This window comes from Rousettus aegyptiacus, unplaced genomic scaffold (genome assembly GCF_014176215.1).
Source record: "Rousettus aegyptiacus isolate mRouAeg1 unplaced genomic scaffold, mRouAeg1.p scaffold_m13_p_5, whole genome shotgun sequence".
NCBI lineage: Eukaryota > Metazoa > Chordata > Mammalia > Chiroptera > Pteropodidae > Rousettus > Rousettus aegyptiacus.
Genome location: NW_023416308.1, coordinates 40853687 through 40868740, shown reverse-complemented (window position 1 = coordinate 40868740; position 15054 = coordinate 40853687). Strand labels below are relative to the sequence as shown.

The following is a 15054-nucleotide window of genomic DNA, read 5'->3' as shown; positions in this document are numbered from 1 at the left end:
GAGGGGCCCAAGGCCTAGAGAAGAGCCAGCAAGGAGGCGGGGTTGAGCCAGACCATTACTCAGGTCTCCAGATGCTGGGGCCGCCCTCTTGCACCTTTCTCTTGGGCCCTTTCTGCTTCCTGGTCTGCTCTGCTCTTTCCCAGTTCCAACATCACTAGCAACGCACACAAGCTCGCATGTATACACACCACACATATATATACACATGTGCACACATTCTCACATACATATACACTCTCACACAGAGCACACACAAAAAGAAACCCTATAATCAAGACACTTTTAATCACATACCCTTCCTGGTCTCAGCACAGTAGCCATAGACCACTCTCTGCTGGTCTCACGGGAACTGGGTAGCTCACAGTGGAGCTAGCAGAGGGCATAGGGGTGAGACCACTCCAAGGATGGGCCAGGCCAAATCCACATCAGGGCTCAAATGGTGCTAAGGAGCATCTGGGGCTGGGTCCTGTGGTTGCACCAGCCTCTCATTGGGACCTGGCCAGTCCAAAGGTGGACTCAGTGGGCCTCTGCCTCTTGGCCCTCCTTGAACAGTGTCCTGAGAAGATCGCACTGGACAGAACTTTCATAAACATTAAAGCATAAGGAGAAAGGCGTGGGGTGGCTGAAGGGGTTTCAGTAAATAGAGCAGCAAGTGTTAGCACTGAAAGAGCCTTACGGACAATAACCACAACAGGCACTGGTCATCAGGAGCTGGTCCCAAACAAGGAACCTCCACAAGTTAGAACCTGTTTCTCTATTTGGGGAAACTGAGGCTCAAGGGAGACCTTCCCACAGTCCCATTGTTAATCATGGTCCAAGCCAAGGCTCAAATCCAGGCTGGCTGGTCCCATGCCCATGACCCTAATGCCGAGGAAGACGTGCCGGCTGTTATAGGACTGGCCCCCAGGGCCGCACCCAACATGAGCACACACCTCACCACCCCAGCCATCTGTCCAAGCTAGTATCCAACAGCCATCCTTGCCCCTCCGGGGGCAGGAGACAGTGGGCACAGCTGTGGGTAATCACTCATCACTCATTCATTCCTCTGGTCGGCCAGTCGTGTGCTCATTCAACAAGCACTTATTGAGCAAGTACTATGTGCTAGGGCTTGGCACTCAGGATTGGGAGGAAACCGTCAGATGCAGCCCCTACCCTTACGTAGCTGGCAAGCACTAGGCCAGACAGACAGAAAGGGACGGTCAGAATCAGGAAAATGTCGGTCAGGAGGGGTCTGGGAGCAGCCAGCGGTGTCCCAGCTGGGCCCTTCTCACTCATGCACTAGTGGCTGAGGCTGCTCCCTGACGATGTTATTAACCGTATGGGGAACCAGTGGTCCCTGCATTGAGACCTGAAATGTTATTTACCTCAGAACCGAGGACACTCGGCTCCCCGCCCATGCAGGCTGGGTTTGGCACAACTCTGTTACTGATTGATAGGCCTTTCAGGAAACAAAGACGAGAGAATTCAGCATGCTCCTGGCTCTGGGCCAAGCCAGCCTCATCTCCTTTGCTTTGTCAAGTGTGTCTTTTTGTCTGCCTTCATCACTTGCTGAGCGCCTCTGTTTTAACTACTGGGGGAAGCAAATGTGTATTTGTGGGGTGTGTGTGCAAGTGCACACATGCACGTGTGTTACATGCACATGTATGCATGCACCCAGCTTTCCCTGAGTCCAGCTTTCTTGGGGGCAGGAGGGAACAAGGGGATCAGCTATAACTCCCTATTTACTACCCCTTTTCCTGAGCCCCTTGACTTTGAAGCCAATGCCTAGAATTTTTATCTTGTGTATGCTTTTCCCAAAGCCAGGTCCAGACAGAGACAGATTATGGCTTTCTCAAGGTCACACAGCAAGCGCAGGGCAAAGCTGGCATTGAGGCCAGTTTTCCATCTTCTCCCACCAGTTGTGGTGAGATGCAGGTGACATTCTGGGGTCATGAATTGCTGCCCAGCTTGGAACTTCCCTTCTTCTACGGTTCCTCCAGCTGTGCTCACCTGGGGAATTCCTCTTGGTGACAAGGAAGCCCTTCAGGGAAGTGACAGGCCTTTTCAAGAGAGTTTCTTGAAAAGGGAACAAAGTTTAGAGCCCTAGAGCTCAACAGCAGCCCGGAGTGTCTGAGGGCCTCTCAGGTTGCGGGAAGGACTGTGGGAGGTTACCCAGGTCAGAGCGGGTAGCCCAGCAGGACAGAAATAACTGTCAAATTTGGTCATGGGGAGCTGCCGCCTGAGGCAGTTTGTTCCAGAGCCTTCCAAGCATGAGGCCCATCCACACCTGGGGGAAACCCCTTACCCTGATCTCCTCTTGTCACCTCCTTAACCCCTCTAGTGTCTGTCGGGCTGAAGCTCTGGGCACCAAGGTTCCCAATTCTAAATAAGATTTCTTCCCACGCCCTCATTCACCCACCTGCACACAAGGTAAAGTGTCCCCAGTCTGGGAGGCTCCTTCTGCCACCACAGCCTAGGAGGGGACACTGAGGCTGAGCAGGGGTTTCTTCCAAGGCTGGGTCACTCTGTGCCCCTGGCTCAGTGCTGCCTTCTCAAGGCCCTAGACAGAAGCTGCCATGGCACTGGCTCTGAGGCTCTGGTCTGATCCATCTGACCAGCCAGGGACTCACTGCAATGATGGGACAGGCCTGGGTGGCCAGGCATTTGCCTCTGATCTCCCCCTGGCCAGGCATTTCTCAGGTGGACGATAAGAATGGGTGCCTGGTGAGGAGCAGGTCACCACTGCCCCAGAGGCCCTGCTGAATTGCAGTTCAGAGCTCAGCTGCCTGGGGCTAGGGATCAAAAGGGAGGGGATTAATTTCTTCAGTGGCAGCCCCCTGTCCTGGAGAGAGGAGGGGCAGGCAGAGGACCTGGGGGGAGACGCAGCACCACTCTCTGCCCTGGGCCTGTCTTTAGCACAGCTCCCCACCTCCCACTTCCACCCACTGTCTGCCCAGGGAGCCCACTCACTTTAACAGGGTTGGGACCAGTAGAGATGCTCAGGGTGGATTTTTTGGGGTACCTTCCCCTTGCTCAGCCAGGGAGAGTTTGGGATTGTTGGGGAGTCTCCCCCAAGGTCCCAAAGTTTACAAAAATTGGAGGCCCCTGACAAGAGTATCCTCCCTCTGGAAAGGAGATCAAGGCCTGCAGAAGCTAGGGTCCGTGCAGTCCAGGCCTCTTGTTCCTCTGATGGGGAAACCAAGCTCAGAGAAGAGAGGGCCCTGCCCCAGACCGCTCAGCAGAGGAGTGCCAATCAGAACTAACAGGGGGCCACCTGTCCCCCACCCTCACCACACACTGGGTATTCTCTGACTTCACCACCCCATGTATATAAGCTCCCCATCCACAGAGGATGCCGAGACTCAGTGAGATTGGGCGGTGGACAGGGGTTGAGCCTAGCTGGTGGGCTCACCAGCTAATACTCCTACCCCACCCTGGACCTTGCACCTGCTCCTCCTGCATGTGGATGCTGTGAGGAAAGGCCAGGGCACAGCAGGCTCTGAGAAAACCCTTTGGCCCTAGTGTTTAAAGCCAGCATGTGCCTTTGATGTTTAGAAAACACTCTCTGGAGGGAGAAGGAGGTGAGGTTAGGACGCTACTGGGGCGGCAGGGGTGCGGGGGTTGCGGGGCTGTCTGTCCTTCTCCCCAGACTAAAGCAGGTCAAGTTTCCAGGGGCCCTCTGAGTGCCCACCTCACATCTGTGCCCCCTGCCTGCCATGCTTTTTGCCCTCCACCCCCCGGCCATGCTCATTTACAAGGCCAGTGGCTTTCCACTTTGGCTCTACATTAAATTCACCTGCAGAGGCTTAAAAAACACCAATCCCTCATCAAGATTCTGATTAAGTCAGAATCTCCGTGGCTGCAGTTAGAAGAGGTTGGGGTCAGGCAGCCAGCTTCTTACCCTTGCAACCACGCACAAACGTCCCTGCCTAACGTCTCCACCCCTCTCAGGGTCTTGTTCATGATGTTGATTAACTCAGACTATGGGGTTAGAGGCTTCATGGTTCTCTGAGCACTGGGGAAGGTGTGCAGATCTCATATGGTCTCTACATTCCAGGAGTCAGGGCTCAAGACTGCACAGCCAAGAATTACCCCCAGAGTAGGACAGCGATACACCTGAGGGGTATGCAAGCAAAATGAGAAGAGCTCAGGGCTTTCCCAGGAAACCAGGGTACCTGGCAGATCATTCAAGAGACCCCTCCTTGCTGCAAAGGGCCCCCAGCCCTTAGCCAGATTGAGACGAAAACAAGTTTGAAAAAGATTCGTAGTAAGACACATGCTCACTCTGGTGGTAATAAAGAGAATTGCATGCCCTCGGACTAAGGCTATTTTGGTTGCTGTTGTGAGATTAGGAGTAATTCATCCAATCACTTCTCAGGCTTGATTGTTCTTTGTGACTCAATTTGTGTATGAATTGTGGAAAATCCTAGAGTGAAATGAAATAGCACCCAGTCCATGTGACCTTCATGGAAAGGGAAGGGAAAGTGATCGGAAGGGACCAGGAACAGGTCACAGACCTCAGAATGCAACCAGCATCTTTGGTTCTCAGTACCGGCTGTTCTCCAGAGTCTCCTGGGAGCTCGTTAAGCATCAGCTTGCACAGGCCACCCCAAGATTGACATCTATTAGGTCTGGAGAGGATAACGGTCTGAATAGCACCCCAGGTTCTCTAGGTAGAGAACCTGGGACCAAATGGAGTCTCATTTCATGGAAGGAAGGGCTTGCAGCAGGGGCAGAGAGGGGAAGTGACTCACCCAGGACCATTTCCCCTCCAGAGCAGCTGGAATTACCCCTCTGAGTAAGCAGAGTCAGGGCCTGTATGTAGCATATCCTAGATGTGTTCTCCTCTCCACTGCTCTTATCTCTCCCAGGCTGGCCACAGGCCTGGAGTACACCCTCTTCCTTTTTTGCATTGACACAATATCCAAAAAGCTTCTGGAGTTCCCGGAAGCTTCCTGGCCGGACCTGCCCCACTCCTGTTCACATCTCCCACATCATAAACAGCCCAGGTGTGGATCCCACCTCCTGTGTGGAAATACTGAATTCTATTTAGGGATTCTCCCTGTCACATTTTATTTGTCATCAGTGAGCCCACATTCAGAGCACATTCTGAAAAGTGAGGATTGTCTATTTTGCTCTCTAAGGACTTTCTGTGCTCAAGCCTTCTGCATTCTGTGAGGGTAGGTGGTCTTCAGGGCCTTGCCCGCCCCTCCTGAATGTACCTGTCATTACAGCCCATCTTCACTGACTGGCTGGGATAAGGGAAGGGAAAAAGGCAGTGGATTAAGACAGAGAGCTCAATTTTCAATGAAATGGTGGCTTGCCCTGCCTTTGTCCCCCGCACACACGCCATTTATTTTAAACTCAGATAACTTGCTGCCGTCTTGGGTTCCTCTGCCAGGTCTCCAGCCCCGCCCCCCACCCCACCCTCTCAGAGGCCTGCAGAGCCAGATGAGGAAACTGGACACTAGATGGTGCCATGACCACACCATCCCAACCAGCCTCCCGGAGGCCTGCATTGGGAAGGGAGAACCGAGCCCAGGGGAGAGTGCTGTGCTTCACGGTGGCCACAGGCATTGAGAAACCAGAAACACTGGAGGGAGGGCCAGCCCGGCACCATCTCAGCCTGCAGCTGTCCTTGGTGGAGGCCAAAAGGAATGGACAAGGGGCTAGAGGAAATGGTCACAAGGGCCCACCCTCACTGTCCACTCCCTGCCCCTGGCCCTCGGATTAGCCAGGCCAGCACCCACATACATGGATGAGAGTAGGTTTAGCTGAGGTCCCCTGGCCCCAGAGGTAGAAGGGGGTAGCCTGAGCTTAACACCAGGGTCAGGAGCTGGGTCAGGAGAGAGCGTGTGCTGAGGCCTGCACCCAGACCACCCATCCTGGCATGCTGGTACACTTGGAGAGATGGCAGAGCACATGATGTGGCCACCAACTGCTACGGGTCAGTCCACAGCAGCTCTGGGAGGACTGCTCCAACAGCAGCAGCCAGGGCCTGGGCAGATGCCCAAGCAGCACCCAACAGACCCAATGACTTTGAACCTGTGACCTTTAGATTCCCGGTTTCCTCTCTGCCTGGCACTTAGAAGACAGGCTGAGTCTTCTATCCAGGGGATCTTGGCAATTCAGGAGTGGGAGGAGAGGAGAGGCCTACGGATGACGATCTCGACCTTGTTTTAATAGGCATGGGTACTTGAGTCATTAATCGAAAAGCAAAAGAGATCAGGCTGTGTTTCACTCCAACTTGGAGTACTGGGTCATGGCGGTTATAGGAGTTGAGGGTGGGGGAGGCAGGCCAGGGAAGGAGCAATCTCTGAGGCTGGCTTTATTATTAGAAAGAGACGGCATGGGGTGGGAGGAGGCGATGCCCACCCAAATGTCACATGAAGCCTGGCACTTCCTTCAGCCTGAGGGCCTGGCAGTGCTGGGGACAAAGGTCTGCAGCTCAGGGAAGGCTTCTCAACCAGTCCCAGGGCAGTGGTGGGCACAGCTGACTCTGAAAAGACAAAGGCAGGATTTGGGCTGTGATGGGGGCAGAGGTGGGGGTTTTGGTTTCATTCTTGATTCATCCTACCTTTCTCTGGAATATCCCTGCAGCCTCCCTTTGGCCACATGTGCCTCTCCAGGCAACTTGACCATCATTTAAAAACACAGGATGGGTGACAAACTCCTTGGCTGATGAATGGAAGACCCCAAAACTCTCCCCCACCCAATCTCAAGTTCTTCCTTGTTTCTGTACAACCATCCCTGGCCACAGCCCTTGCCCGCCCCTCCCAGGTGTACCTGTCATTACAGCCCATCTTCACTGACTTGCCTGGGATGGGGAAGAAAAAAGAGACAGGTAAGAAGTCAGTAGAAGAGGTGGTATATCTGGGGTCCCCGAAATTGGGAACCCCTCCTCGCAGGCCCCAGCAACCAAAACCCTCGGCCTGCCCCTCTGTTCCCCTGTCCCCACACCCCAATCAGTTACCCTAGACAGGCACTTACCGATGCTTCTTCTTGCCCCCACAGCGGAGTCTTTTGCCTTGAAGAGAGAAAGAAGGTTAGTTTTCTTTGGCCTCTCACTCCCAAGGATACCCTCTCTGCCCTGGAGGACTCAGCTCTGTGGTCTCTCCTCCCTCCCTACTGCCAGCACCACACGGAGGTCCCAGAGTGTGGCTTGGAGGCCACGGTTGACTGCATTTTTCTTTATGTAAGGTAGAGCCATAAGCATTCGGGAGCCCAAAGCCATCAGTCAGTTGGTCAATAAACACTTACTGCAGCAGGTCCTCAGTGGACTGTGAGCACATTGAGAGTGGTGGCCAAGCCTGGGGCATCATGATGCCCCCAGCACAGTGCTGGGCATGTAGTAGCTACTCGATAAGCTCTTGGAAAAGGATGTCAGTAATTCCAGAGCCAAGATCCCTGCTCAGGCCCGCCTGCCTCCAAACCTGTGTGCTCAACCACTCCACGGTGCTGCCCTCAAGGAGCTTCTAGGAGAATGGGGTGACCAGCCATGTCTGCAGACAGAACTTTCAGATGGAATGGCACTGACCATGGATGTGTTATAGAATCTCAGGTCACAGAAGTGTATTTGCTTCATTTCATGTTCTCTTTTCACTCATTGTATTTCTGGGTTTTTTTCTTCTGGTTGCACCAAGACTAGTCAATAAGCATTTATTAAGCCCCGGCTGTATGCCTGCTCCTGGAGGATATACAAGGACCTTTCTGTTCTCCAGAACACACTGTGCATATGTTGGATCCTTCTAATTGCTTTCTTGGCTGCCATCTATCTCTTTGGATGCTAGTCTTAATCTTATGAGGCAAGTGGAATCATTCCTATTTAACAGTTGAGCAAACCAAGGCCCAGGTCATTGGGCATCCACACTAAACTAGCAGCAGAGCCTATGACCTCTGGCTCTCAGCCATATTTGCTTTCCAGCAGCCTATGGTAGCGAAGTGCAGTGTGGGCCTCTCTGGGTTCAGCTGAACTGACTCTGCTTCTGACTGGCCGTGGAACCTTGGGCAAATTGCTGTACCTCTCGGCGTGGGTCTGATTTTTCATCTGAAAAATGGTGACAGTCATGGCGAGCCTTCAGTGTTACTGAGAGGATTAAATGGGCCGAGATGTAAGCTCAAAGCAAAAAAAAAGTGTTCAGTTCTAAGGAGGTGAGATGTCCAGTAAAGGCTAGTTTCCTCCCCTTACCTGATACCTCCCCCCATTTACACTGGAGCTTTCCAGGGTCAGAGGCAGCCAGCTCGCCAACCACCCCACCACCCCCATCTTGGCAGCTCCGCCAGGACCCACGGGAGGGCACACGTGAGAAAGAGGTGACTTCCTCTGTGTGGAACAAGGACCAAGTTGGCAGACACCCCAAGACATCTCTCTCCGTCAAGGTGTCTCTCAGTTCCCATATCCAGCATGGGGAAGGAGAGGGGAGCAGAGAGACTCACTCCTCCCTTACAGGATCTGGAGTGGGGTAAGAGGGCTCTCCCCCATGCCCACCTGGAAAGCTAGGTGTGCTCATTGGTTTTGAGAAGATATGTGCGCCCATCCAGCACCCCCTTCCAACATGAGGCCGGCCCCACTTACTGAGGATTATGATGAGCCCCACAACGAAGGCCAGGGCAGCGAAGATCAGTCCCCCATTGCGTACAGTCTCATAGTCTGAGGAAGGAAAGAAAGGGTTAGGAGGTGGGACAGGTAATCCGAGCACTCCTCCCTGTAGCCCACACTGACAGTGGCCCCACGGTAACTGGGGAAGATGCAGGCACATAACCCAGGCTGGAAGAGGCTGAAAACTAATTGGGGGGCACAAGGGAGGAGGCTCAGGAAAGGTGGGAGGAAGCAATCACCAGCCTTACCATAGGAGAATGGGTCCACATCCCCCTTGGGGTTGCCACCTGAAGAGAAAGGAGGAGACGAGGTGAGGGGAAAATCACAGATAGTAGGATGTTCCAGCCACAGAAACAGTGGAACTGTCCTTGCCCTAGCATCCCCCAGGGTCCAAGTGGGCAAGGGGAGGCTAGTGAGGAGAGACCCCTGCAAGAGGAGGCTGGTGGTTCTGCAAATGCCACCGCCATTGGGAGCATCTGCCCTCAGCTACTCCAGACACAGCCAAGTTGAGACCAACCACTAATCCAAAGCAGGAAGCCATGCTGCTTGTGGGGCCTCCGGAGCCTCCAGGGGTTGGTTCTTTCTTCTCTTTGCTTTATACAAAAGTAAGAGGAAAAAAAAAAAAAGAATCTCCTATTAGACTTACCAGCAGTTTCTCCCCATATGACTTATCAACTACAAGCGGCTTAGCAAATATTTGTGAGATGAATGAATGGATGAATAGAAGGAGGAAACTGAGGCCCACTTTGGAGATTTGTCCAAAGTCCCAAGCAAAGTTGGAGGCAGAACTGGGTCTTGAACCAGGTTTCTAGATTCTTCTCTCCTATGTTGCTATCCTCTGGGAGAGGCAGATTTATTTAAGAAACATTACTATATAGTGCTTACCACATGCCAGACTGAGGCTAACAAAGCATTAGTTTATTGAACCCTCATGACAACCCTATGAGGCACTGATAGTATTCCACTATAATCCATGAGAAGATGAAGACACGGAGAGGTTAAGTAACTCATCCATGTTTATACAACCAGTAAAGGGTAGAGCTGGAATTTGAATACAGGCAAGGGGTTGCTAGGAATCTAGGCACTTAGCCCCTTTGCTAGGTTACCCCTCAGTGGGTCAGAAGGAAGGAGGTGTTTCAAGGGCAAGTCATCCAGTCCAGTTCCCACCCTGTGGCTTTTCCCACCCTCATGTGGAGCTGCTCAGCTGCCAGCAGATGCCATAGTTCTGCCCTTCGGCGCTGTAAACTGGGCGCACTTGCAGCTGGAGGGCAGCCTGGCCAGAGCTTTTCTGCCACAGCTGAGGTTAAGATCTCTTTCTTGCCTCCTTCAGTGCCCAAAGTTGAAGGAATGTGCAAGTCGGCACCTCCCAGGCTGTGATGAACTGTGCCCTGGGCAGTGGGAGGCTGCAATGCCTGGTAAGCCCAACTATTCCAGCAACAAGCTCCCTAGGCTAGGAGGCATCAGTGCCTGGGCCTGAAGGGCCAGAGGCCAAGGGGAGGCTGTGAGGGCCCACACAAAAGGCCTTCTGGGTTATCCCACCAGATCAGTTCAGGTCTGGTGAGATAGTATCATGGAGAGTTAGTATCAGAGCCATGACCAGACCCACCACTCTCTTCCCACACCAGGAAACTGTCTCTTCCCTCACCACCTCGTATTGAGCCATTTGATAAGCCTGCACCCACACAAAGCTCTCATCTTTTCTGGATCTGGCTCAAAGCCCACTGCAGTCAACTTAGGCCCCTATTGGCCTCCAGGCCTGAGTTACTTGCCCTTCCCTCCACCCCATCACAGAAAATTTTCTGGGAATGTGCCCTTTTCTTAGGGACTCTCACCCCAAAGCGGCCTAAGAAGGCTGACCAGAGTGGCCTGCTCCTTCCCCAGACTGACCCTGTCTGCCTGCTGTTCCGAGCTTAGATAGTCCAGAAAGGTACATTGAACCAGGACAGGAGCATGCCTGAACGTCAAGATAGAAGCTCACCCCTCAATTGCAATCACAGACTGGTTCAAGGTTCTGTCATTCGAGCTATATTTATTTGGAATTAAGGCAGTATCCTCTTTTAAAAGCAAAATTTTTTAGGAGGCTGGCCCAGGATGAGGGAGGGGTCCTGGGTACTCTAGAAGGCAGGATGCCAGGAGACAGAAGGATGGGGTTCAGCTCACCCCTCTAAAGTGGTCCAACGGAGACCACCTCCTGTTCTACACACTTTCACACACACTCACCATCATCTGACGACGACCCTGCCATCTCCCTAGCAGACCGGGTTCCTCTCTGCTGCCTTCCTCCACCACCTCTGCCTCGGGGAGATTGCCTAGTCTTGGGGTGGCCAGGGATGAGGTGGGGACATTAAACATTAACAGCGTCAGGTAATGTTTACCCGGTCACAAGAAAAGCCCTGGTGTGGGCAGAGGGGCTCCCGCTGAGGGTGAGGAGGTACATGAGCAGACAGTGGCAGGCAGGAGCTAGTTGGGTTTCCAAACCCTCCCCAAAGAAATTTCCAAAGAGGAGGCCCGGGGAAGTTGGCCATAGTGTTCTTCCACCAGGTGGAAAAGCCACACCTGGGGCTGTGGCACTGGAAAGTGGGAGTTTTAAAATATATTCAGTGTGTACTATAGCCAGGGGGGCAATGTCAGGGTCCCTCAGAGGTCCCAACCCTAGCAGCTGTCCATCTCACCAACCACTGTGGAGCGGGCCACTTCCCACCTCACAGCCCACCCTGAGCCCATCAAACACAGTCACGCCTCAGGCCTCTGCTGCCCTGGGATGCCCTCTCCTCTTATCTTCTTCATCCATGAGATGCATCTAACAGCTCACACCTCAGTCGGAAAGGCATCCCTAACGATTTTCTCTTTCTCTGCCGCTCTAGGCACTTTCCACCCATTCTACAAACAGGAAGGGCTCGCTCCATTCATCACGGCTCTTTCTAGTTGTTCGCATGCTGAGTTCCCATGTTATACTGAAAGTTCCTTTGAGAAGGGGCCAAACCTTACCAAAGGGAGAATGCCCTGCTTTTATAATTTACAAAGCACTTTCCTGACTGTTATTTTCTTATTTGTCTTATTTCCTCATTTTACAGATGAGGCAACCTCAGCACAGAGAGGGCAGAACTCTGGTCCAACCAAGGTCACACGGCCAGTGAAGGGTGAAGTGGAGACTGACAGCCAGGCCTTTGGCTAGAGGAGTCAGGTGCTTTCACCACCTTTGAGGCCACCTTTCTGTTCCTTCTCCTTCACTTCAGAGACCCCAGTGCTGGGAACTCCATGGGTGCTCAGATTCCTGGCTGAGTTCTAGTTGATTGAATTGACCTCCAAAAGAAGCTGGTGCTTAATAGTAGCCAGTGATCTGTGTCCACTGAGGGTGGGTTAGTCATTACAAAGGGTATGGATCCATCTGTTTATCCTCCTTTAAGTCCTCCTTGAGCTGTGGCAATGGCAGGGGCCAAAGTTCGAGTTTGCTTCCTGGCTCCTCCATTCGCTAAGGATATGGCCTCTGTCAAGTGACTTAGACATTCTGTGCCTTAGTTTCTTCATCTATAAAGTGGGACTATTCCCTACCTCATAGGTGGTAGTGAGGAGAAAGTGAAATAATGCACATGGAGAGCATGGCATGGGGCCTGGTACACAGTGTCATATTGTTACTGTGATATTTATGTTAACCGGAGAAATAGTAGCCAGAAACACCAACCACCCTCCATTGAAAATGAGCTTTAAGGTAAGATGGAAAGAGAGAATGTCACAACCCTGAAGGCCAGGAGCTATGACACCCATTCAGCTCTCTTCTGCTTTCAGGGCCAAGTGATGAATATTCATGAAAATATTACAACAGAGCTAACATATAGTAGGGCATGACCACATGTCACACTCTCCACGTACTGTCCCACTGAATCCAGGTTTGCTACATTTTACAGATAAAGAAACTGAGGCTGATCCTCTGCTCCCCAAAATGACCCCTTGAGTGTAGTCAGGGCAGTGCCATGATCCCCACTATGGACACCAGGAAGACTGAAGGCAGGGAGGCTGAGGAACTTGTCTGAAACACTCAGTTAGTGAAAAAACCAGGGCTAGAAATCCAGTCCCCCAAAGCTGTGCTCCGAAACTACTTCCACTTTCTATATAAGGCACTGGTGCCCCTTACTATACATTCTTTTGGCATCTGTGTATTTTGTCTATCTTTTTAGGCCATCCTGGATTCTTTCTGGACTCATAAGGGATATAAAAACAGGTGGAAAGGTAGATGAACAGATGATAGATGGATGATAGATGGATGATAGATGATAGATGATAGAAGATAGATAGATAGATAGATAGATAGATTGATAGATAGATAGATAGACAGATAGACAGATAGATAGATATAGATGATAGATGATAATAGACAAAAAGAGGAACAAGGAAAGCAAGTTGATAGCTGCATTTTGGAGCTCTATGCGCAAGGCACTGTTCTAAGCACTTTACAAAAATTAACTCGTTTAATCCTCACAACTTTATGAGGTAAGCAAGGCATTATTATCATCCCCATGCTATAGATGAAGCACAGAGAATTTAAATAACTTGCCAGTAGTCAGGCAGCTAGGAAGTAGAGAAACCAATAGTCTGGCTTCAGAGTTCCTGTAGATGGACAGATTAATAGACAAAATGGAAAGCTATTGGAAAAGTTGTCTTGCTAGCTCTTGCAGCTCAAGAGATTCTTGGAACATGGATCACAGAGTTCTCAGGACTCTGTATTGAGATGTCCTTGTTTAGAAATCCTGTTTCTCCTCCTTTCTGCTTTTCTTGTACTTCTGGGAGCTGGTAAATACTCTTTGAAAGTGATGGGGTGGACACCTGTGTTAGAGTCTAAGAAGGTAGGAAGATGGGGCTCAGGGGACTCACCCAAGTACCACCTATCCATGGCAGGAGTTGCTGGTTGTGCCTTCAGTAGGAGAGAGTGGTGAAGTGCCGATTGCCGATGGCCTGAATAGAAACAGTGGCACTTCCTCCCTCCACACCTCAGCCAAGTTCATGGGCTGGAAGAGACAAAGGCAGGGAGGAGGGGCTGGCAAACCTTCACCTTGTGCCTGCCTGCCTTGGCAGGCTGAGGCCAGGGATCATGGGGGTGAGCACCTGAGGAAAGGGGAGTGTGTGAACCGTTGCAAAGCAAACGGCAGCACCCACACTGGCCCCTGTACCCCCAGGGGAGAGATGCCAATTCAGTGCCTTCCAGGCAGCCCAGTGTGCCTGCAAAGGCCCCTCCTGGACTCAGAAAGGCACTGGCTGAGGTTGGAGCCAGCAGAATTATAGCCCCTGCTCTCTTTCTGGGCTCCAGTCTGGTGGCAGCTGAGGGAGACCCTCAGGGGCATTTATGGGTCCCCCTGAGTCTTTACTGCATCTCATTCTTCCAGCCTAGTTGGGCCTTTGCCATGCTATATCCTGTCCCTGGACCCTGTTCTGTAGCTAGGAGTTCCCTGAGACTATTTAGAATAGCAGCAGCTCCTCGGAAGCTGCCTTAGGTAAGCAGGAATGATTTTCAGATCATGGCCTTGGAGCCTAAGGCACCAGCTGCAGCCTCATTCTCATATAGGGCAGAGATGGGGAGCAGCTGAGAGCTGGCGTGGGGCTGCTCTCATGGTAGCCTGCCTTTCCTCAGCTGGGGCCCCCTCACTTAGCCCCCAGTGACTTGCCACAGGATGTGATATCAGACCTGCCAACCACACCGCAGCAGCCCAACAGGAGACACCAGCAACCTAATGAGGCCTCTGAGGACTATTGGTGCCAGAGGGGAATGGCCGGAAGACAGCACTTCCGGGCGCAGGGCAGGTGTAGAAGGCCTATCTCCCTGCTGAAGTGACAGAACAGCCCCTACACTGACTCAGCCTTGTCCATGTTCCCTGGCCACTAAAGCCTCTAACAGACTAGAGCAAGGCTATGACAAGCATCTCCGTGTGGCTCACTTGGAACCACAGGCTCTCCCCCAGGTTCCTTGTGGGCTGCCCTGCTTGGCCACCCCAGCACAGAAACTGAGAAGCAGGGTCTGGAAGCTGCTGGTTCTGGCCACAGACACTGACCATGGTGACATCTCATCTCTCTGTCCCTCCTCAGCTACACTTCCTGTCCTGAGGGATGAGTAATGGTGCCACAGAGAGTAGCCCCTGGGCTGGAAATTGCTGTGGAACTAGGGAACGGCTGGGCCTGGAGGGGCTTTACTGGCCGGGCTGAGATCTGTCCTGGGGGCTCAGATCAGGCAGCCCTGACTCCAGGCCCCTTGGGGCTTTCCCCCCACCTTGCAAGACAGGGGAAAACCCGTCCAGGGGCCAAGCGGCTTTTGCACCAAGACCTTGTGACATGCTCCCAACCTGCACACTCCTACGGCCCAAAGCTGCTGAGGAGAAATTCCCCAAGCTGGGCACTTTGATTGGTTCACAAATCTTGGAGTTAGATGAGACTTTAGAGGTTACCTGGTCCAAACTCATCGGTGGTCCAAAAAAGTGGATATCTCAGCC

At 52.3% G+C, this 15054-nt stretch overlaps 1 protein-coding gene across 3 annotated transcripts; it reads right to left on the bottom strand.

The window, feature by feature from the left end:
• Window positions 1–6139: 6139 nt before the first annotated feature.
• On the bottom strand, window positions 6140–15054 carry FXYD2 (FXYD domain containing ion transport regulator 2). Of its 3 annotated transcripts, XM_016134878.2 has the most exons (7): window positions 10799–12229; window positions 9096–9171; window positions 8827–8865; window positions 8555–8629; window positions 6970–7006; window positions 6766–6796; window positions 6140–6478 (listed from the first exon to the last, which is right to left on the bottom strand). In XM_016134878.2, exons 1-6 carry the CDS (start codon window positions 10928–10930, stop codon window positions 6772–6774), a joined length of 384 nt encoding a protein of 127 aa, XP_015990364.1. In that variant the 5' UTR covers window positions 10931–12229; the 3' UTR covers window positions 6140–6478; window positions 6766–6771. The 3 variants fall into 3 exon arrangements, with proteins under 3 accessions (XP_015990364.1, XP_015990366.1, XP_015990365.1); XM_016134880.2 differs by lacking the exons at window positions 9096–9171; window positions 10799–12229 and adding an exon at window positions 13448–15054; XM_016134879.2 differs by lacking the exon at window positions 9096–9171 and having other exon boundaries at window positions 10799–10895.

Coding starts and splice junctions, on each gene's coding strand:
- FXYD2 (XM_016134878.2), bottom strand. CDS start 10,930: ATGTTTAATGTCCCCACCTCATCCCTGGCCACCCCAAGACTAGGCAAT. Junction 9,172..10,798: donor AGGGTCGTCGTCAGATGATG/GTGAGTGTGTGT, acceptor TTTTGTATAAAG/CAAAGAGAAGAAAGAACCAA. Junction 8,866..9,095: donor CTTCCTGCTTTGGATTAGTG/GTTGGTCTCAAC, acceptor CTTTCTCTTCAG/GTGGCAACCCCAAGGGGGAT.